The sequence below is a fragment of the Pogoniulus pusillus genome, chromosome 16, assembly GCF_015220805.1.
Source record: "Pogoniulus pusillus isolate bPogPus1 chromosome 16, bPogPus1.pri, whole genome shotgun sequence".
NCBI lineage: Eukaryota > Metazoa > Chordata > Aves > Piciformes > Lybiidae > Pogoniulus > Pogoniulus pusillus.
The window spans coordinates 8,383,350-8,406,735 of NC_087279.1; the positions used below are offsets into that span (position 1 = coordinate 8,383,350).

Here is a 23,386-nt window from a genome sequence, read left to right on the forward strand (position 1 = left end):
GGCATAAATCTGAGCATCCTCAGTGCAGTATTCACCTCGGGTCACGGTCGTGTTTCGGTTTTGGCGCTTCATCATCTCTGAAACTGGCTACGCAAGTGAAGGGCAGCTCAGGTGAGGGCTGGCATAATCCTCCCCTAGTGCCGCAGCCACACCGACAGGGAGTCAGGTTCGGATGGAGATTACCTAGCACATGAACCAGCTCTAAGCAGGGGCTGGAGCCTAGCAAGCTGTCCTGTTAACCCTCTCTTGGCTCGCAGTGCTGCTTTGGAGTTGTCTCAGGGAAGCGATTCAGAGACCTCCTACGTGCTCCGAAAGGCTCTCTGTCACACTGCCCAGCTCTGCTTCGCTTGCTGTAGCTACGGCAGGTGACCCAGCGCTGGTGGAGGATGGAGAGGGAGTTGCGCAGCGGCAGCCCCTCCTGTGTTGCGGTGCGGGGCTCTGGGGTGTCCCGACTCAACTGCCAAACTGGCAGCACCTCCCCGAGGCGGGATCTGGGCTTGCTGGGGACATGGCGGTGCGAGCAAACAGCCGTGAGTGGCTTTTCTTCAGAGCCGGTTCTGTTTCTGCGGTAATTGTGTGCCAGTGCCAAGGGCTGTAACCGGCAGGTCATTACTGGGTGTGCGGGTCTGCGTGTGCGCCCCCGACCTGCCCCGGCGGAAGGCTCTCGGGGCGGACTCTGGCATTACGGAGGCGCTGTGCCCACCCCTGGGCCCGCACGGGCGGAGCGGAGCGGAGCGGCCGCACACCAATCCCCTCCCCTGCGCCGCCGCCGCCTCCGCCCCGCGGGGCTGACGGGAAGGGAAGCGCGCGGCGCTGACGTGCCGAGGCGCGGCCATGGCGGCGAGCGGGCTGCTGCTGCGCCGGGCCCTGCCGCGCTGCGCCCTGCCGCGCTGCCTGCGCGCCGCTCCGCCGGGACCCCGCCGCCTGCCCCCCGCACGCCGCCTGCGCACCGCCGCGCCCCGCCGCGCCTTCGCCAAGGAGCTCTTCTTGGGGTCGCTGCGGAAGGTGAGGGGCCGCTGGGGTGGGGTTCCGTGCCGCGCTTCTGTGGCCTGAGGAGGGCCGAGCGGGGCCCCTGCGGAGGAGCAGGTGGAGCTTGTGAGGTGGTGATTGGGGCGGTGGTGCCTGGAGGCAGCGAGCAGCGGTGGGATTGGGGCGGTGGTGCCTGCAAGCAGCGAGCGGCGGTGGGATTGGGGCGGTGGTGCCAGGAGGCAGCGAGCGGCGGTGGGATTGGGGCGGTGGTGCCAGGAGGCAGCGAGCGGCGGTGGGATTGGGGCGGTGGTGCCTGGAGGCAGCGAGCGGCGGTGGGATTGGGGCGGTGGTGCCGGGAGGCAGCGAGCGGCGGTGGGATTGGGGCGGTGGTGGCAGGAGGCAGCGAGCGGCGGTGGGATTGGGGCGGTGGTGGCAGGAGGCAGCGAGCGGCGGTGGGATTGGGGCGGTGGTGCCGGGAGGCAGCGAGCGGCGGTGGGATTGGGGCGGTGGTGCCTGGAGGCAGCGAGCGGCGGTGGGATTGGGGCGGTGGTGCCGGGAGGCAGCGAGCGGCGGTGGGATTGGGGCGGTGGTGGCAGGAGGCAGCGAGCGGCGGTGGGGCTGCAGCTGCTCGGTAGCACGGTGATTGCGGCCTGGGCGGCTGCGGTGTGGGGGAGGGAGAGTGCGGCGGTCTGCTGCGGGAGCGCCGGGTCAGCAACGTGCTGGGTCCCGGCCCAGCCCCGGAATGCTGAGCCCCTCTTTGGCCCGGTACCACCTGCGGCGTGAAGTCGCTCAGGTTGAGAGAGGCCTGTAAAGTTATTAAGGCAGCCATTAACCCAGGTCACCGCTGGCCCCGTCCCTGAGCACGCATCTGCACGGCTGCGAAACCCCTCCAGCAGCGGGGACTCACCACTGCCCTGGGTAGCCTTACTAATGCTGGAGCGACTTGAGGTCGCTTTCTCTCATCCCGTCACTTCTTTCAGGGAGCTGTAGAGAGGCAGAAGGTCTCCCTCCAGCATCCTTTTTTTCCAGACCAAACACCCCCAGTTCCCTCAGCCACTCCTCACCAGTCCTGTTCTCCAGACCCTTTACCAGCTTCATTGCCCTTCTCTGGACCTGCTCCAGCACCTTAATGTCCTTCTTGGAGTGAGGGACCCAAAACAGCCCAGTACTCAAGGTGTGGCCTTACCAGTGCCCAGTAAGGAGGGGCAGTCCCCTCCCTGTTCCTGCCGATCGCACCATTGCTGATCGGCGCCGAGATGCTGGTGGCCTTGGCCGCCTGGGCACATGCTGGCTCATCTTCAGCTGCCCCTGACCAGCACCCCAAAGTCCTTCTCCAGTGGGCAGTTTACAGCCACTGTTCCCCAAGCCCAGAGCATTGTGATTCTGATACAGGACCTGGCACTTGGCCTTGTTGAGCCTCATTCCATTGGCCTCAACCCATGGATCCAGTCTGTCCAGGTCCCTCTGAAAAGCCTCCCTACCCTCCAGCAGAGTGGATCCAGCAAGGCTTTGCTGTGCAGTCTGCTGAAGGCAGTTCTAGTTAGAGCTGCTGCTCCCTGTTGCAGTCCAGGCTTTTGGCTGGCTGGAGTTTCAGCTGGCCTCTGCTGCAGCAGGGTTAAATAAACTGTCCTACTTGCACTGTGCACACAAAATACATGATGTCATTTTTATTGCCAAAGAGCAGGCAGCATCTGAAGAGCTTCTTTAAACCACAGTCACCTGTTCTGGTGAGCCCAGCAGGTTGCCTTGCAGAGGCACCAGTTTGGTTACCCTGAGCTCTGGGCCCTAACAGCATTCCACAAAAGTTGTGTCACTTTCTTCTGTTTGCTTCAAGGAGCAAGGCTGTGCCTCATCTTTCACAGCTTGTAATGGGAAAGATGGAAGTTCTTGTGTCTTGAGATGCCATTGCATGAGCTAGTTCCAAATTTGAGATACAGCACTCTATCAACACAGGCTTTGTTAATCCAGGGTTTGGATTATCAGACCTTGTGCATTGTCAGAGGTTACAGGGTTAAAGGAACTGAAAAGAACAACTCGAATCCACTGAGTTGATCAATAAAATCTACCCAGCAGACCTTGTGGAGCGAAGTGTCTGAACTCTGAGGGAGCTGGGGTTGTTTAGCCTGGAGGAGGCTCAGGTGGACATCATTACTGGCTACAACTATCTGAAGGGAAGATGGAGCCAGGTGGGGGGTGGCCTCTTCTCCCAGGCAATCAGCAACAGAACAAGGGGACACAGTCTCAAGTTGTGCCAAGGGAAGTCTAGGCTGGATGTTAGGAGGAAGTTCTTCACAGAGAGAGTGATTGGCATTGGAATGGGCTGCCCAGGGAGGTGGTGGAGTCGCTGTCCCTGGAGGTGTTCAGGCAAAGCCTGGCTGAGGCACTTGGTGCCATGGTCTGGTTGACTGGCTAGGGCTGGGTGCTAGGTTGGACTGGATGATCTTGGAGGTCTCTTCCAACCTGGTTGATTCCATGATTTTAACAGCAATCAGATTCCATCACATTAAACCTCTCCTCATGTGAAACCTTTTTTCTCTCTCAAATTTCAGTACAACAGTGTTGTGAAACTAGCATGCAGTAGGTCCTGAGATTTTGGAGCTGGCATGAATTTTTTCCAGGCTCTCATGCACAAATTTGGGCAGAGGTTGACACACAGGGAGGAAGATGATAAAAACAGAAGAGTGCTTCTTGTGTAATCTTTAACTTGTGTTAGTTCACAGAATCACAGAATTGTCAGAGCTGGAAGGGACCTTAAAGTTCATCCAGTTCCAACCCCCCCTGCCCTGGGGAGGGACACCTCACACCAGATCAGGTTGCCCAGAGTCACATCCAGCCTGGCCTTAAACATCCAGGGATGAGGCTTCCACTACTTCCCTGGGCAACATGTTCCAGTGTCTCATCACCTTCATGGGGAAGAGCTTCTTCCTAACGTCTAATCTAAATCTCTCCTCCTCTCACTCAGATCCATTCCCCCCAGTCCTATCACTACTTGACACCCTGAGCAGTCCCTCACCAGCTTGCTTGTAGCCCCCTTCAGATACTGGAAGGCCACAATAAGGTCTCTTTAGAGCCTTCTCCTCTCCCTTACTGCACAGTCCCAATGCTCTCAGCCTGTCCTCATAGGAGAGTAGCTCCAGCCATCTGATCATCCTCATGGCCCATCTCTGGACAGGCTCTAGCAGGTCGAGGCCTTTCTTATAATAGTTGCTTGGGGGTTTTTATGTATTCAACCCTGTCAGATCATAGTGCTTCCAGTTTATGACCAAACTAGCAGAGATGGTAAGGAGCAGGGTGGACTCACTAACTTTTGCCTTTGTAACATGAAGCAGGTGGAGTGTGCTGTGTATTTCCTAAGGCCAGCCTTTATAGACTGAGCTTTGAAAGCATACCAACAGTGAGCTGATTCTGATACAAATGAAAACTTAACTCTTTTTAATCCTGGCATGGAATTATGAGTGCCAGCATTCAAGCTTGATGAAGGATTTCTATGTCCTTATAGTCCTTAAAACCTGTTGATTTCTCTCTAGTGTTTTTGGTTCTCAGTTAACACCTTCTGCTGGTTTAGTCTGTAGTATAGCTGACTCTTGTGGTTTTCATCAATGAAAGCTGTTTCTGTAGCTAAACATTTTTTGCCTCCTGTTTTAGGAAGAAGTTTTCCCATACCCAGAAATTACCAATGAAGAGCTGAATGAGATCAACCAGTTTGTAGGACCTGTGGAAAAATTCTTCAATGAAGAAGGTACAGTTCTTAGTTTCTTATTCATGCAGGTGATTCAGTGATTGCAAAATGATTTAACTACAGCAGATGAATGGTATTATACTGAAAATATTTATTTTATATCTTTATGAGTAGTCAATAATGCTGCTAGTTCTATAGGTGTCTGATGGGTTTTCTTGTGTGGAGTATCTTGTTGCTGCTGAGGGGGAATAAATCTTCAATACAATAGGAAAAAAGCCCCAGACAAACACAAAATCAAATAAAAACAACATCAGCAACACAGAAAAACAGAGAAATCCCCAGGAAGGAAAAGAATTCTGGGGCAGAGGGAGGGTTTGAAGCTGGATTTAGCTCAGCTGAATAACACTGTTTACAACTTCATATACTGTGGGCTGTTTCTGAAGCTTTTTAGCTGTGCTAAAAGTGGTTTGTGCCAAACTCAGTAGAGCTCTTTAGAAATGTCTTGTTGAGAAGCTGTGAGAAATCAAAAGCATGTATTTATGTCTATTTTTTGTTAGCTTCAGGGTAGTAGTCTTGCTTGGGATAATCCTATTCAGCCCTGTGCATTCCAGGTGGGGTTACAGGGTGTTTCTTCCATTCCTGGTGCAACAGATAAGCCAATTCTACAGCAGTTGGGTTTTTACAGCCAGCAATTTGTGAGGCAGTTAAACAATATCCTCTGGGATTTCCTGCTGACTGATACTAGATCTAGATTGCCATCCCTGCAGGAGCCTGTAGAAGCTTGTGATTGTCACAGATCACAGTTTCTGAGACACAGCTAATTTTAGCTGTAAAATTGCAACGTTGCTCACTGAGAACTAAGAATTTGAGCAGACTGCATTTTTTAATCCTTCTCTCTCTTGAGGAGCATCATTTGTTGAGTAAAAAAACCCTGATCTTTATGGGAGGGATAAAAATATCACATTATAGTCTTAAGCTGGAAATTGCTCATCTTTGTTTGAATCCTCACCTAGTTATGTTTAGCTCTTCAGGGGAACTTTGTGTGGTAAAAATAGGATAGGAGAGCACCCTTGAGCAGTTAGGAATTTGATTATGATTGACACTAGGTAAGGAAAACTCTCCTGAGCAGGATTGTTACAAAGCTTAAACAATATCCAGACAGCACAGATAGGTCTCAATGGGCACAGTGGAGGAAGAGGTGAAAAGAAACCAGAACACTTCTCTCTCCCCAGGACACCACCAATGTGTGTCTGACGCTGTGTAGATAGGAAGTTAGCATGGGGAACATCAAGTCTTTTTTAAGATTCATTTTATTTAGCAATAGCTTCTCTTAGAAAAGCATCAAAATGCTTAGTTGCCTCCCTCTCTTGAATTTTATACAGAAGTTACAGCTTCATGCATGTTTCTTTGGGAAACTCTGCCCCACTGAAGTTGTATTTAGAGCACTGGGTCCGGTTTTGCGCTCCCCAGTTCAAGGGAGACAGGGAACTGCTGGAGAGAGGCCATCAAAGGCTGCAAAGATGCTGAAGGGCCTGGAGCATCTCTGTGAGGAGGAAAGGCTGAAACCCCTGGGGTGGTTGAGCTTGGAGAAGAGCAGCCCCAGAGGAGATCCAGTCAATGCTCAGCAACAGCTAAAGGGTGGGGGGGCAAGAGGCTGAGGCCAGACTCTTTTCAGTAGTGTCCAGTGACAGGAGAAGGGGCAATGGGCACAAACTGGAACCCAGGAGGTTCCCTCTGACTATGAGGCAAAACTTTTTTGGTGTGAGGGTGCTGGACCCCTGGAGCAGACTGTCCAGAGAGGTTATGGATTCTCCTTCTGGTCTCTCAGACTGGTTGTGAGATTAGAGGTCATACCTCTGCCAGCAGTTATGGTCAGTGATTTGAGAACACTGTGCTCTGAGGAATGTTTTTCTGCACTAAACCCTGCAATTTGATTTCTAAAACCTTCTGTGTTTGTAGTGGACTCAAAGAAGATTGATCAAGATGCAAAAATCCCACCTGAAACTTTGGAAGGCCTGAAGGAGCTGGGTCTCTTCGGCATGCAGATCCCAGAGGAATATGGTGAGTGAATGATCACAAAAGAGCAACCTAGTGACAGAAGTGAAATAACACACTTTGGGCTCTTGCAAAATGTGCCTGTACTGCTCCCTGTGTAGGCTTGGATTTAGCACTTGGATGCCTTAATTAGAAGCTGAGGCTTCCTCTCTAATGTGGACACCAGGAATGTCCATTGGCTACTAGGGAGCTCTGCATACTCCTGTCTTGGACTCCTCAGTTGAAGAACTAATTTTAGGTGGTGTAAATTCCTCCTGGCATAGCACTTTCTTTTTTGTTGCTTTTTTTTGGCTGCAGCAGAGCATGACATTCAGTGAGCCTTCCAGTTCTTGCTGGTGAGTCATATAATTGTACTGAGTGTAAGCTGCAGTGTCTGATGGAGCTGACCTGTCAAAGCTGTCACCTGTCAGTGGCAAGGAGGGATGTGTTTGACCACACAGAAGTGTAAAAGCACAATGTCTGTGTACAGAATGTGTAAATCCTGTGCAGTGCTCAACAAAAAGTAATCCTCTGGGGTCAGAGATATTAGGTCCTCAGTGGATTAAACCTCAAATTTGCAAAGGGATTTTCAAGGGAATGTTGATCTTATGTGCAAAATAAGCATTGGGATTGAAGTTAATACACTGCATGAGACTCAGAAACGAGATCGTTGCAGTGCCTGCTTCCTAGTGTTAAAGAAGTGGGCTTTAAAGAGGACAACTCAGAGGAAGACAAAACTATGTTTGACCATCTGCAGCAGACAGATGCACTGAGATTACAGAATGGTTGGGGTTGGAAGAGACCTTAAAGATTATCTATTTCTAACTCACTGCCATGGGCAGGGACACCTCCTGCTGGAACAGGTTGCTCAAGAGCCTGTCTAGCCTGGCTTTCAACACTCCCAAGCTTGGAGCCTCCACAGCTTCTCTGAGCAACCTGTCCCAGTGCCTCACCACTCTCCTGGGGAAGAATTTCCTCGTGTCTCATCTAAATCTGGCTTGTGGTCATTTGTAGCCATTACTTCTCTTGCTGTCACTTCTCCACCAAATGGTCCACTCTTCAGTTCCATCCCTCCCCAGCTGAGAGACATGGGTGTCCAGTTTTGTAACACAGCATGGAAATGCCATCCAACTGGGACAGTTTTCATTCTGTCACTTTACCATTGCACACTGGATTCATCTGAATGGTGCTGTGGTGGCTTGCTTGGACACAACCCTCTGCTTTCTGGCTGGAAGGAAAGGCAGCACAGCTCATGCTTATGGAGTGGTTGTTCTTACAGTGAGTTCTTCTGGCACAGCACACCAGTGTGGTGCTACTTTGTGGATAGGTTACATCCAGCCTGTGCTGAAGTACTCTTCATTCTGCTGTGTTGTATTCTTCATGGGTTTGTACTTGGAAGGGACTTAAACTGGAATAAACCATGCTGTTTGTAAAGATGTAAAGGTGAGTGCCAGGAGGCTGGAGCCAGGCTCTGCTTTGTGATGCCCAGTGACAGGACAAGGGGCAATGGGTGGAAGCTGAGGCATAGGAAGTGCCATGGAAACATGAGGAGGGATTTTTTCACTGTGGGGGTGATAGAACACTGGAACAGGCTGCCCAGGGGAGTTGTGGAGTTTCCCTCTCTGGAGATATTCAAGACCTGCAAGGATGTGTTCTACTGTGATCTGCTGTAGGTGATCCTGCTCTGGCAGGGGGTGGGACTGGATAAGCTGTGGAGGTCCCTTCCAGCCCCTGACATTCTGTGACTCTGTGTTGTCCCAGGTGGCCTTGGTCTGTCCAACACCATGTATGCACGTCTGGGAGAAATCACTTCTTTGGATGGGTCCATCGCAGTTACTCTGGCAGCTCACCAAGCTATTGGACTTAAGGTAATGCTCTTCTGTCATGGCAAGAAGCTCTGCACCAAGGGGAAGTGAAATTTGCTGCAGTGTGGGCTGTGGGTGTAACAACTAACAACTGCAGATGACGCTAAGCTGGGTGGGAGTGTTGATCTACTGGAGGGTAGGAAGGCTTTTCAGAGGGACCTGGACAGGCTGGATCCACGGGATGAGGCTGGGATGAGGTTGGGATGAGGTTCAACAAGGCAAGGGCACTCTCAGGGGAAGCTGTTGAAAGCCTGTGTAATGAAATAATTTGGAACCTGAGGAAGTGATGTGCTCTGTTCTCTGAGTGGGAGCTTGGAACACTGCTGTTTGGAAATTGTGTTAGAACAAAACTGTTGTGATGGTTATGAAGGTGTGAGAAATAGTAAAGGCAGGACTGTGTCAGAGCAGCAGCTAAGTCTCCCTGACAGCATCAGTAGCCTAGAAGGGAGCCTTAACACCCATTTCCTAAGGGCATTTGAACAGCTGTGTGGTGTTAGCTTTGCCATATTTTAATGTCTGATGAAGAATTGTGGCCATTGTTTCTTAAGCTGTCTCTTGTCACGCCCCAACCTGTGCAAATTAAGCTTCCTGAAGCTTGTCAACTTCATTTCTTCTTAACACAGATGGATGCTGAAAGGTTTTCTCTCCATTCTTTATTTAGGGTATCCTCATTGCTGGCACAGATGAACAGAAAGCAAAGTACCTGCCTAGGCTGGCGTCTGGGGAGCACATTGCAGCTTTTTGTCTCACCGAGCCTGGAAGGTACTGGATTTGTAATCATAAAAGCTCAGAAAACACCAAAATTATTCCTTTGGTTTATTCTTTCATCTCCATTATAGTGATTGCTTAGTATTCTAAACTAATCTGGTGCCTATGGCTTCATTTTTGTATTGTTCTTTTTAAAAGCCCCACCTCAAATCATGCAATTCATCCTTTGTAACTCATCCTTTCGCAGTGCACTGCATGGCATTTCCATGAAATTATTAACCATTGTTGTTCCCATCCCAGGCACTGATCCACTTAATTTGTGACACTGCTGAATGTGAGTGGAAAGGATCCTTTGTGCTGTCTTCAAAATAACAGTGCTGTGACTCCTCTGGGAGGCTCTCAGCTCTTTCTCAAAACCACAAAAGCCTCTAGAGAAGGAGCTACCAAAAATAAGAGAAAGAAATTGTGGCCTTTTCTTAGAGGTTAGCAAAGGCATCTTTGTAGCAGCAGCAGCAGCAGCAGCTCCAGTTAGGACACTGATTCAGTGACTGTTGCAAATGTTGCAGCTCCTGTTGCTGCAGAAGAGACACAGTTTTCTTGAGACCACGTAGGCAGAAGTAAAGGAAACTGAAGGACTGAGAATGCAAATACTCCTTCTGAAAGGGTGAGGAGGGGGAAAACATGTAGGTTTGGGGAGTTTAGTGCATGTTTCTTTAATAACTTGTCTTTCAGTGGAAGTGATGCTGCCTCCATCCAGACCAGAGCAACCCTGAGTGAAGATGGGAAATACTTCTTGCTGAATGGCTCCAAGGTACCTACTCACAGGCTGGCAGTGTGGCAGGGTTTTGTCAGAAGTTGGTAGAAATGAACAGCTTTATGATTTGCAGCACTGCAGTCAGGCAGTTTGGCCAAGCAAGAGGCTGGCCTTCTTGTGTTGGGGGCTCCAGAGCTATACACAGTACTCCAGGATGGGTCTCTTCAGACCAGACAAATATCTCAACAAAAGATCAAGCCTGCAATGTGTTTATGTATCAAACACCAAATCTTTAAATTTCAGGGTTGTATTCTGCCAGTTTCTTTGAGCAGACCTGCTCCAAGCAGCCCTGTTTCCCATTAAATGGCATGCTCTCAATCAGAAATGCCTGTAAAATCTGCCACGGAGAAAGAAGCCAGGGGAAAATGTGGGTTTAGTTTCTTTTAGCCTGTGCTGTCACTAACTAACGCTCTCTCAAGCTCAACACCAGGAGCTGGTGAGACAGAGAAAGACCCAAAGTGGTTTTTGATACCTTTCTTACCGAGGGTTTAGTGGAGGCCATCCCCTGCTTTTCTATTCTCATGGGCCTTGAACCAGCATGGCTTTGGTTTTTTGACATGGACACTCTTCACCAACATGGGAAAGTCCAAGTTCTGAGGCAGACCAGAGGAGGCCACGAAGATGCTCAGAGGGCTGCAGTAGCTCTGCTATTAGGACAAGCTACAAGAGTTGGGTCTCTTCAGCCTGGAGAGGAGAAGGCTTCCAGGAGACCTTATAGTGGCCTTCCAGTGTCCGAAGGGGGCTTACAGGAAGGCTGTGGAGGGACTATTTACAAGGACTTGCAATGACAGGACGAGGAGTACTGGATTTAAACTGGCAGAGGGGAGATTTAAACTGGATGTTAGGAAAGGATTCTTTACAGTGAGGGTGGTGAAATGCTGGAACAGGTTGCCCAGAGAGGTTGTGGCTGCCCCCTCCCTGGAGGTGTTCCAGACCAGGTTGGATGAGGCCTTGAGCAACCTGTTCTAGTGGGAGATGTCCCTGCCTATGATGGGGGTTGGAACTGGATGATCTTTGAGGTCCCTTCCAACCTAAACCAATCTTTGAGGTCCCTTCCAACCTAAACCATTCTATGATTCTGTGATCCTGTGGGAAAGGTTCCTGCTTTCCAGGGCAGACAGATTTTCCTATCAACACTGAAATTCCAAGTGGTTCTGTGCTACCTTTGTAGCCTTCATAAGTAGCTGTTGTGAAAATGCCCCTTGGATTTTAATTTAACTGGAGTCTTTTACAGCCTGCACTTCACAGTTGCTCCAAAGTTACCTTCCACCTTGGCAGTGCATTCCCAGGAGCTCAGACTGGTAGCAGAGTACTCATTAGAATTTAAGGGAGGAAAGCAGCAGTTTTCCACCTCTGTTCTCTGCTGGTCTGTGCCAAAACATTTAGCTGTGCTCACAAAACCAGAACAGATGTGTTTCTTACACAGCCTTCCTCTCTCCAAACAGGTTTGGATATCAAATGGTGGCCTGGCCAGCATTTTCACAGTGTTTGCTAGGACAGAGGTTGTGGATAAAGATGGACAAGTCAAAGACAAAATCACTGCTTTCATCGTGGAGCGGGACTTTGGCGGAGTCACCCACGGGAAGCCTGAGGACAAGCTGGGCATCCGAGGATCCAACAGTAAGAGCCACTCACCACTTCTGACAGAAGTTGCTGCCATAGTTTAATGGTTTCAGTTGTTTAGATCAGCTGGACTCAGAGACACAGCAATACCTATTCCACTTAACAGGATAAGCTTCATGGTTCCTTACCCTGATTTTCATAGATTGCTAGAGTCATACAATAGTTTGAGTTGGAAGAGGCCTGAAAGGTCATCTAGGTCTGCATGGGCAGGGACACCTCCCACTAGCCCTGGCTACTTAAGGCCTTAGGCAGCCTGGCCTTAAACACCGCCAGGAGAAGCATCCACAATCTCCCTGGGCAGCCTGTTCCAGTGTCTCTCCACCCCCACTGGTCAACTTGTTTCAGTGACTCCCCACCCTCACTGGAAAGAATTTCTTCCTCATCTCCAGTCTCAGTTCTCCCCTCTTCCAGCTCAGAGCCACTGCCCCTCATGCTGTCACTTCAGGCCCTTGTCAGAAGTCTCTCCCCAGCTCTTCTATAGCCACTTGCAGCTGCTGAAAGGACATGCTAACATCTCACCAAAGCCTTCTCCAGGCCAACTAGCCCCAACCTTCTCAGATGTCTCCAGCCCTCTCATCACCTTCATGGCCTCCTTTGCACCTGTTCCAGCAGCTCCATGTCCCTCTTATGCTGATGGCTCCAGACAGGAATGCAGTGCTGCAGGTGAAGTCAGAGCAGAGGGGCAGAATCCCCTCCCCATCCTGCTGCTCTCCCTGCTTTGGATGCATCCAGCACACAGCTGCCTGCTGGGCTGCCAGTGACCATTGCTGGCTCATGAGGAGTCATGACACCCCTAAGCCCTTCTCCTCCAGACTGCACTGGAGCCACTCTCTGCCCAGCCTGGATTTGTACTTGGGATTGCCCTAACCCAAGTGCAGGGCCTAGCATTTGGCCTTGTTGAACTTCATGAGGTTGTCTGTGCCCATCTTTGCAGCCTGTCCAAGTCCCTCTGGATGGCATCAGTCCTTCCTGAAGCAGGGTGAGGAGTAAGAAATCCATCTTGTGTCACTCTGCCCTGTACATGAGAAGCTTCCCTAGCTATGCAGTGAAAGTGCAGATGATTGAGCAAGCAGGTACCTTTAGCCTAGAAATAAGTTCTTATAAGCTCTTAACTTCACTTGTGATTGTAGTTTTTCACCATCACAGTCATTTGGACTGGAGTGCTGTTGCCTAAAAGAGACAAAACTCCAGTTCTCTGCTTCCACAGCCTACATTAATGAGCTTCTGAATGCCTTACATCAGAAATTGCTGGCAGTCTTTCCCTGAGTCCTTACTCCTTTGGCAAAGCCTTTGTAATCTGTCACAAACAGAGCCTCAGGAGAACTTCTCTTGGGTCACAAAGAGTGCTAGCAAATCGTCTTCCTGAAGGCCTCTGAAATACTGCTGCATGACAAGTGAACAGCTCTCAACTTTGTGTTTCAGCCTGTGAAGTACATTTTGAAAACACCAAAGTGCCTGTGGAGAATGTGATTGGAGAAGTAGGAGGAGGATTTAAGGTAAGCCATGAGGAATAACTATTGATGGCTTTCGAAAGCCTGAAAGAGACCTCTTTTTTCCAACTGTGCTTAAAAAACACAAAAGTTTCCTTTGTGGTCATGTGGACATTGGAAAAGTGAAGAGGTTGATGGTTGGACTCGATGACCTTAGAGGACTTCTCTAACCAGAATAATTCCTCGGCTCCATGAGGCAAGCCAGCAGTAATCATCGTGGCCTGAGGAGCAGTTTTGTGACACCAACACTGCCTAAGCCCATTTGTTCACTTCACAGGTTGCCATGAATATCCTGAACAGTGGAAGGTTCAGCATGGGCAGTGCTTCTGCTGGAATGATTAAAAAACTGATAGGTAGGTGAATTAAATGTTCTGAATTGCTGGGTGCCATGCAAAAGGCTGATAGTGCAGTTCAGTCAGGACAGAAACTTGAGTCCTGACCATAACCTCACTGTGTGGTCAGTCAGGAGGTGCTTTGGCTTCTTTACAAGTTGGCTTACAGTGGTTTAACACTGAAGTGTTTCCGTTTCTTACACTACCTTGTTTAAGAGGACAGGCTCACACCTTGCTTACACTACCTTGTTTAAGAGGACAGGCTCACACCTCTGCATCTTGTTTCAAAGCCTTTGGCAAACTCTTCCCAAAGCTGCTCAGCAGCGCCGTTTTGAGGGTGTTTTCTGCAAGCTGCTGCTTGTGAAGCAGCCAGAGCTCTGCTGTCAGAGGCTGGAGTGTCACAACCAGCCAGCAGAAAGCCCCTCTCAGCAGGGGTGGTTGTCACAGTTGCAGTTCTGCTGCTTTCAGTTGGATTTGTGTTTTGTTTTTAAAGAGACCACAGCAGAATACGCTTGCACCAGGAAACAGTTCAACAAGAAACTGAGCGACTTCGGATTAATTCAGGTGATAAAAAATGAAACACACAATATCTCTGTGCTCTGGGTTAGAGTGTGAAGACACAGACTGTGCTGGGGGGCTTCTGGCTCTGCTGATTTAGTGCTGTTAAACGTGTGCAAACTTGGCCCAGCCTTCTGCGTGCTGATCTGCTGCCTGTCTAGATTGAGAAATGTTCTGAGTGAAGATACTTTGTGTTAGGTTTTTCATGCTTGTTCTGCAGGAATGCTTTTTGTTAGCTACCATTTGATAATTTAGGTTTTTCATGGAATATCAGGGGCTGGAAGGGACCTTGAAAGATCGTCTGGTCCAGCCCCCTGCCAGAGCAGGATCACCTAGAGCAGATCACACTGGAGCGCAGCCAGATGGTTCTGGAATATCTCCAGAGAGAGAGACTCCACAGCCTCCCTGGGCAGCCTGTTCCAGTGCTCTGTCACCCTCATGGTGAAAAAATCCTTCCTCAGGTTCACATGGAGCCTCCTATGCCTCAACTTCCACCCATTGCCCCTCGTCCTGTCACTGGGCACCACTGAGAAGAGGCTGGCTCCATCCTCCTGGCACTTGCCCCTTACACTAATGAGGTCACCTCTCAGTCTTCTCCTCTCCAAGCTGAAAAGCCCCAGCTCAGGCTCTCCTCATAAGGGAGATGTTCGGCTAACAATCATTTTTGTGGCTCTGCACTGGACTCTCTCAAGCAGCATTTTGAGCTGGGGAGCCCAGAACTGGACACAATACTCCAGATGAGGCCTCACCAGGGCAGAGTAGAGGGAAAGGAGAACCTCCCTCGACCTACTAACTACACCCCTTCTTTTTCATGTTGTTCTGCAGTAGTGCTTTTTGTTAGCTACCATTGATAATTCAGGTATCTCATGCCTGTTCTGCAGTAGTGCTTTTTGTTAGCTACCAGTTGATAATTCAGGTATCTCATGCCTGTTCTGCAGTAGTGCTTTTTGCTAGCTACCATTGATAATTCAGGTATCTCATGCCTGTTCTGCAGTAGTGCTTTTTGTTAGCTACCATTGATAATTCAGGTATCTCATGCCTGTTCTGCAGTAGTGCTTTTTGCTAGCTACCATTGATAATTCAGGTATCTCATGCCTGTTCTGCAGTAGTGCTTTTTGTTAGCTACCATTGATAATTCAGGTATCTCATGCCTGTTCTGCAGTAGTGCTTTTTGTTAGCTACCATTGATAATTCAGGTATCTCATGCCTGTTCTGCAGTAGTGCTTTTTGCTAGCTACCATTGATAATTCAGGTATCTCATGCCTGTTCTGCAGTAGTGCTTTTTGTTAGCTACCAGTTGATAATTCAGGTATCTCATGCCTGTTCTGCAGTAGTGCTTTTTGTTAGCTACCATTGATAATTCAGGTATCTCATGCCTGTTCTGCAGTAGTGCTTTTTGCTAGCTACCATTTGATAAGCTGTTATCAAACTGCAGTTGGACTGTGGGGCTTGGGGTGTGAATTAGTGTGTGATTCCTGTATTGCTGTTCAACAGGAGAAGTTTTGTTTTATGGCTGTGAAAGCATATGTAATGGAGAGTATGGCTTACCTCACTGCAGGCATGATGGACAGGCCAGGCTTGCCAGACTGTTCTGTGGAGGCAGCCATGGTCAAGGTAAGTCCTTTGATTGAAAAACCTGCCTACAGCTTTAAGAGAGGGCTGTCCACCTACATTCCAGACTGCTGAGAGGGCTCAGGTATTACCTTTAAACTTAGGATACAAGCACCTCAGCTAGATGGAAAAACAGATTTGGTTAGCTCAAATTCAGGCTGTTGTCACCACAGGAAATCACAACTGCACACAACAGGTTTGGGATATCAACTCTTTTTATGTGGCCTCATATTACTGCAAAAGTAGAAAGACTCAGCTTTATTTCCAGCTGCAGGCCTGGCTCAGGGGCTTCTGTCCTTACTTTAACTCAAGACTGCTTGCAGAATGAATGTTGGAAATCAGGCCCTCTCCACAGAAATGTCACTGTTTCAGGTGTTCCTGCAGCACAGGGTTGGGTGCTTCATGTTGGGGCACCCTTGAGTAGAGCTCAGCCTTGGGTAGAAGTCAGGGCACTTGTTCAGCCCCTGCTGATGGTCCCTTACAGTGTGGTGAGTTCTAAAGAGCTCACCTTCTGGCAAATGAGAGCAGACATGAAGTGCTCCAGCCAGCACCTGCAGCTGTTTCTGTTGGTGCCTCTCACTTTGCCAGCAGTCTCTGACCCAGCTGTGCAGCCTGAGCCATAAGGGTGCTGCATTAGGCCAGCTTTCAAGCAGAGTGTTGTACCAGCAGTGCAGTGTCAGGTGGGTGAGGAGCATGGTGACTCAAGTGCTGTCCCATGTTCCCTGGCAGGTGTTCAGTTCTGAAGGGGCGTGGGCCTGCGTAAGCGAAGCGCTGCAGATCCTCGGGGGCCTGGGCTATATGAAAGACTACCCCTATGAACGCTACCTCAGGGACACCAGGATCCTGCTGATTTTTGAGGCAAGTACCAGACACTGGTTTATGCTCACACTCACACTCTGCCTCCTCCATGGAGGTGTTCAAGGCCAGGCTGGATGGGGCCTTGAGCAACTTGAGATAGTAGAAGGAAGGTGTCCCTGCCGTGGGACTGGATGATCCTGAAGGTCTCTTCCAACCCAAACCAGTCTGGGATTCTTCACAGCCAAATAAAGCCAGAATTGATAGTTGAGAGAAAGCAAAAGCTAGCAGACAGTTGTGGATTAAGAGATACCTTTCCATAGTAGAACAGTAGAAGGGGAAGGGCAGAACAAGCCTGCCTGGAGAACACTCAGTTGTAACCTTCGTTATTAACTGAAGAATGTGTCTTCAAAATTAGACATAGTCATTAACAGTGTTTAACTTGTGTTGCTTGCTTTCAGTGACCCTGACACTCTGCAGCCTCTGACTCCCCACCTTGTGTTAGTCCAGCTCCCCTCTCTTCTCCTCTGCCCGGGCAGCCCTGGCTCCCCTCTCTTCTCCTCAGCCCAGGCAGCCCCAGTTGCCCTCTGCCCTGGGCCCAGCAGTGCAGGTGCTGGCAGCAGTGTGTTTTCCTTACAAGTGGTGATCATCCTTTTCCCTACAGAGAGAGCTCAGAAGAATTTTATCAGAGGAGTCCAGGTGCATTTTGCAGCACCTTGAGGGAAATCACAGCACAAGTTACTCAGACATTAAAATCAGTATGAGGGGAGGAAAGGTGCACAAAACAGGAGCCCAGCATGGTCTGTGTTTTTGAGGACACTACGAATGCTTTGTACTTAACACTGCCTTTGTGTTTTTGACAGGGCACCAACGAAATTCTGCGGCTGTACATCGCTCTGACAGGGATGCAACACGCAGGCAGAGCCCTCACTGACAAAATCAAGTATGTGCTGCTGAGGGCTCTCACCCAGCCTAGCAGGGTTTGACAACTTCTGGTCTGCAGAGAGGAGGGGAGACTGCAGGGAACAGCTCACAGCATTTTTCAGCCTCTTACGTGCCTCCAAGATGTTTGGGTGCTAGAAGTGGCTGTGATTTTCTCTTTTGAATTAGATAGAGATTTAAGAATCTTGGCCTTAACTCTTTAATTTCACAGCTTCAGCTTGGGCAGAATTCCTTCTTACAAGACCAGCAATTGGAATTCTCTGTGTCTTATAGCAAAATCGCATTGGTTTTATGGGTATAACTGAATGTGTTGATGTCTGGGGTTTATTGTGTTTTGGAGAGGAGCTTAGTATGAACCACATTTCATACCTCTCAAACCATGATTGCTCTCTAGACTTAGGAAAATGCATCAAAAGATCTGATGGTTCCCAGACAAAGTGCAGGTGTTTTGGCAAAGCGTTGGGGACTTGAAGTGGTTCTTTGTGCCTCCTGAATCTTGCCTTGCAGGTCAGGGAATGGCCTCTAACAGCTGCTGTTTATCCCACGTTGTAGAGAAATCAAGAAAGGAAACGTGGGAGTGGCACTGGGGGAGTTCCTGAACAAGCTTCGGGACACAATGGGCAGGAAAGTGGATTATGGACTAGTTGGTGACCGTGGAGTGGCACACCCCAGTCTGCAGGTAAGGCAAGGGGAGCGACAGCGCTCTGGTCACAGCCGGCCGCTGCTCTTTAGTACTTGGTTCCTTTCACTGCCACAGCTGTGTCCCTCTGCTTAGAACAGGGAAACTTACCACTTCAGGCTGAAGTTTCTACCATTTTAGGGGCTAGGGATGACATGGGCACATACCAAGGTGAAGGGAAGGCCTCTCCAAGTCTGTGTCTACACCAAGTCTGTTTTACTAACCTACAATAAAATTCCAACTGTTAAAGATGATGTCAGTAATGGCCTGTTCCTGCCCTTCCTCGTAAGCTTAGTGACAAAACACAGCATTTTGTTGGCTTCAGGGAGTTCCCCCAGGAGGGACTTCATGAAGTTCAACATGGGCAAGTGTAGAGTCCTGCACCTGGGGAGGAACAACCTCTTGCACCAGGACATGTGAGGGGTGACCTGCTGGAAAGCAGCTCCATGGAGAAGGGCCTGGAAGTGCTGGGGGCTAAGAAGTTCCCCATGAGCCAGCAATGTTGTGTTTTGGTTTATTTTCTAGGAGAGTGCCAAGAAACTTGAAGAAAACATTTATTATTTTGGAACAACAGTGAGAGGCCTGCTGACTAGGTTTGGGAAGGTAACTGTTGTTTTGGCTGCTCTCTTTGTTACTGAAATAGTTCATCTTCAACCAAAGTGGTCTTGCTAGAACCTAGAGTGAGGTGTGGCCTCAGCCAGAGCTCCCTTTGCACACCACACCTCCACGGAATATGAGAAGGTAACAGTGAAATTCCACACATGATGCAGTGGAAAACTTGTGTTAGGAAAAAAAAGACACCCCTCAGAAATCCCCAACCAGAAAGGCAGCTCTCTCAGTGAATTAGTTGCTTTCCCCTGCCTCTAAGCAAAACTCCTGCCTGCTCCAGGGGTTATTTAAATACTTTGCTGTGGGCAGCCACTGGAACCCAAATTTCCTCGTCCCCAGAAGAGCAGTACCATCATGTTTTGAATGTCCCCATGTTGTACAGCAGAAGAGTCTGTCACTGTCTGTCATTATGCCACACAGAATGGCATAGTTAAAAAGGAGACTGAACCGGGCACAGCCTGGCTTGTCAGCTTGGTGGCCATTAATCTCTTGTGCTCTGGGGCTGCTCCTCAGCCTGAGCCCCACCACGTTCCACCTTACCTCATACATCTACTGAACAGCCTTTGTGTGCGTGGTGCTTTAATAGCAGAGAGTTTGGCATCACTGAAGTGGTTTTAAGACCCAGCTCTTTTGGCTGCACACAGGAGTGCTGTCAGGGCAGCTTGGATTCACTGGCTGCAGCCAGGCAGTTAAAAGATGGAACAGTGAATCCACAATCTTGTTAGGGTAGAAGTTCCAGGCAACAGCTTCCCTGTCTGTGCCAGGTAAGGATGAACCTAAATGCAAAGCAGGAAAATGACTTTTGGGTAAAGTTTTAACTAGAGGAACTGGAAAGTCATGACCATTGCTGCTCTTGCAGACAATAGTGGACGAGCAGCTGGTCCTGAAGCGAGTGGCAGACATCGTTATTAACCTCTATGCCATGACAGCCACCATCTCCAGAGCCAGCCGCTCCATCAGCATCGGCCTCAGGAACCACGACCATGAAGTAAGTCTGCTGAGACCAGGCCTGCACACCCAGGGGCTGTGCTCCCTGGCTCCTAGAGCTTCACAGTTACTGTTTGTGACCCTTCTGTCTTTGCTCTGTAACAGAGCCACTTGTCAGCCTGTCTGTGCTTGCAAAGCTCCAACCCTTTACCTGTACGAGCTGACCTTCTTCTGAGCCCTGCACAGGCACCATCCTGGGCTGGTTCCCAGCAGTGAGGAGGGAGGGGATTCTGCCCTTCTCCCCTCTGCTGAGACCCTGCCTGCAGTGCTGGGGCCAGCTCTGGACTCCTCAGCAGAGACAGGGACCTGTTGGAGCAGGGCGAGAGGAGACCACAGCTGTGATGCCAGAGCTGGAAGCCCTTTGCTGTGAGGACAGGCTGGGAGAGTTGTCCTTGTTCAGCCTGGAGAAGAGAAGGCTTCGAGCAGCCTTCCAGTACCTGAAGAGAGCTACAGGAAAGCTGGGGAGGGACTTTTGACAAAGGCCTGAAGTGAGGAGGAGGAGGGGTGATGGCTTCAACCTGCAAGAAGCCCAGACATGTTCTGAACACTCCAAGCCAGGAGTGTTCTGAGACAGGCTGGATGGGATATTGAGCTACCTGGTCTAGTGAAGGTGTCCCTGTCCATGGCAGAGGGGTTGGGTTAGATGATCTTTAAGGTCACTTCCAACCCAAACCATTCTTAGATTCTATGGTGCTGGCCTAAGAGAGCTCTGCAGCAGCAGGTCTTGTGTGCTGATGTCTCAGGGATCACAAACTCCAAGGACAAAGCTTTCATTCCACTTCAGGTACACTCCAGGGCTGTTAGGAATTTCTACCTTAGCAGAGCAAACTGCTGTCAAACCAGCGGTGCACCAGAGTGCTTCTAACCCAGTTAGAAGCAGGAGTGCAGGCACCACACCAGTTCCCTCCCAGGTGCTTGCAACAGGCATTATCCAGCTGTTTAACACAGCTTCACACAGAGGCAGAAAATCACAGAATCACTGAACCATTCTGGTTGGAAAAAAAACTTTAAAATTATCAAGTCCAACCAAGAAGTGCTTCTGGAAGAACTGCAAATGTGCAGGGTCTCAGAAAGCTGCTGATAGCCTCTGGGACTTCTCTTCCACAGAATAATTAGTAAATAGCAGGAGATAGCAGTAACCTTTTGTCAGTGAATGTATTGATTTATTGACAGGCCATGCAGAAAATGAAGTGTTAGAGTGGCTTACCTTTGTCTTCACATCCTGTGTGTAAGCTCCTGGTCAGTTTGGAGGGAAGGGGCTTCCCAGCTCTGGCACAGGATAGCTGTGGGGGGAAAAGAGCAGCCAAATTTCACAGAATCAGTTAGTGATGGGGGTTGGAAGGCACCTCCAGAGATCATCCAGTCCAACTCCCCTGCCAAGGCAGGTTCACCTAGAAAAGGTCACACAGGAACACATCCAGGTGGGCCTTCAAAGTTTGCAGAGATGGGAACTCCACAACCTCTCTGGGCAGCCTCCCCTATGGATCCAGCAGCCTTAAAAGAAAGGAGTCTCTCCTTATGTTCAGGTTTGTGCACATTACCTCTTGTCCTGTCAGTGGGCATCATTAAGAAGAATCTGTCTCCATCCTCCTGACACCCACCCTTGAAGTATTGATCAGCACTGATCAGATCCCCCCTCAGGCTGCTCTTCCCCAGAATAAACAACCCCAACTCTCTCAGCCTTTCCTCCTCACAGAGATGCTGCAGTGCCCTCTGCATCTTTGTAGCCCCTTGCTGTGCCCTCTCCAGCAAATCCCTGTCCTTGAACTGGGGAGCCCACAACTGGCCCCAGTACTCCAGACACGGCCTCAGTCAGGCAGACACACAACTGCTGTCTTCCCCAGGCTCCTTTGTTAGGAGTCAGCCCCAGACTGTCAGAAGTGGAACTCTTTATTGCCTTGTTTTCCCTCTGAAATTCAGTTGCTGGTTTTTAACTGAGCTTTCCTGTTTCCTTAGGTGCTCCTCACAAACATTTTCTGCACAGAAGCCTATTTCAAGAATAATTATGCCATGGCTCAGTTACAAAAATGTAAGTGCTATAAAGCAGAACTATTGCTGTACTCCCAACAAAAGTTAGGTGGGTTTGATGTGACCAAAAAGTGACTTCAATCAGGTGAGGAACAGAACTGGTACCAGTCAGATATAGTCTCTTCATTTAAAGCCACAGGGATGTGGGGTTTTAACTGTATCTGGGGGGAGGAACATCAGATCTGTTAGTAGGAAATAGGTGTTTGACCTTACTTGGGCATCTACTACTTTCTTCACAAGACTTAACTGCTGGGTGCTGACTACTTGCTGTCTGAAACAGCCTGCACTGATCAGCCTTTTCCTGCAGATAAGGTTCCATTATTTCCTGTCAAGGAAGTGTAGAGACTTGGGTCATGATTCCAAAATCCTATGTGAAAGAAACTCCTCAGCAGTTCAGTGAGCTCTGCCCCTGCTTCTCCACAGATGCAGATGAAAACCTGGATGACTGTATCAAAAAAGCTGCAAAGCAGGTGCTGGAGAAGAGAGCCTACATCTGTTCTCATCCTCTGGAGAGGACCTTCTGATTCCTTCCCTGCCAGCACCTCCTGAGGAATGTCTGACAGCCACTGCCTGTCTGCAGCTCAGCTCCCTGCACCTTACAAACTACTGCAGCAGCAGGTTACTGAATGTCATCAGCACTAACTCTGGAAAGGGGAACTGTAACACAGCTTCATAGAGTGCAAACAAATAAAGACAGTTTATTTAATAGTCTTACCTTAATATGACTGGATGTACAGGTGTCTGCTCCCCCTGCAGCTAAATCCAGATGAGGGCAAGGGAGAGAGTGAGATGTGTGCTCCCAGGGGAGCTTAAATCAGCCACTCACCTGCAGAGAAGCACTGAGACAGATGAGTCTGGGAGAAAAGCAGCGTGAGCGGGATCTTCTCAGTGCTCAGCAAGAGCTGAAGAGTCAGGACGTGTTTATTAAAGCCAACAACTAGGGCAGTGATGCTGGTGAGGGGTCTTGAACCCAAATCCTATGAGGAGCAGCTGAGGGAATGGGGGTCATGCTCTGTAACCCCCTGAAAGGAAGCTGGAGCTGGGTGTGGGTTGGTCTCTTCTCCCCAGTAACAAGTGATCAGAGGAAATGGCCTCAAGTTGCACGAGGAGAGGTTCAGGTTGAAGATTAGAAGGAACTTCTTCCCTGAAAGGGTTCTCAAAGACTGGAGCAGGCTGCCCAAGGAGGTGGCTGACTCCCCACCTCTGGAAGTGTACCAGAGACATCTGGATGAGGCACTCAGGGACAGCTTAGGGACTCCTCATGGTCTAACAGTTGTGTACAGGGAGCTGTTAGGCTATGGTTAGACTCAATGATCTGAAGGTCTTCTCCAACCAGGTAATTCTATGACTGCAAGGAACAGAGGGGTTTATGGAAACAAGCTCTCATCTCTTAAAACCCTCCCAAGACAAAGGATTTCCATCAGCACTACTCAGACTTGACCATTTACTCTTTTTTCCCTCCCCTCTTCCTGGCCCCAAACATAATTTAGCTACCTCTTGACTGTCCCTGTGAGGTCAGCTTTATCCTGTGACACTTTTCAACAGTGTCCCCACACTTACCTCAGGGAGTGATCTGCTGGCCAAATGAGGAGGAAGGCAGCTCTGGGTGACAGCTCTAGGTTAGCAACCATCTGTAGGTCACCAAAAGCTCTGTGTACTACTT

General features: G+C 49.5%; 1 protein-coding gene across 2 annotated transcripts; it reads left to right on the forward strand.

The window, feature by feature from the left end:
* The first annotated feature begins 922 nt into the window (after positions 1 to 922).
* Positions 923 to 22,443, forward strand: ACAD9 (acyl-CoA dehydrogenase family member 9). Of its 2 annotated transcripts, XM_064156313.1 has the most exons (18): positions 923 to 1,005; positions 4,615 to 4,708; positions 6,608 to 6,709; positions 8,444 to 8,550; positions 9,209 to 9,309; positions 9,988 to 10,066; positions 11,515 to 11,689; positions 13,115 to 13,188; positions 13,460 to 13,535; positions 14,008 to 14,078; positions 15,567 to 15,686; positions 16,413 to 16,541; positions 17,342 to 17,421; positions 17,973 to 18,099; positions 18,625 to 18,702; positions 19,568 to 19,696; positions 21,652 to 21,724; positions 22,147 to 22,443. In XM_064156313.1, the coding sequence occupies exons 3-18, from the start codon at positions 6,688 to 6,690 to the stop codon at positions 22,245 to 22,247; spliced, it is 1,542 nt and encodes a 513-aa protein (XP_064012383.1). In that variant the 5' UTR covers positions 923 to 1,005; positions 4,615 to 4,708; positions 6,608 to 6,687; the 3' UTR covers positions 22,248 to 22,443. The 2 variants fall into 2 exon arrangements, with proteins under 2 accessions (XP_064012383.1, XP_064012382.1); XM_064156312.1 differs by lacking the exons at positions 923 to 1,005; positions 4,615 to 4,708; positions 14,008 to 14,078 and having other exon boundaries at positions 6,611 to 6,709; positions 15,631 to 15,686.
* The last annotated feature ends 943 nt before the right edge of the window (positions 22,444 to 23,386 follow it).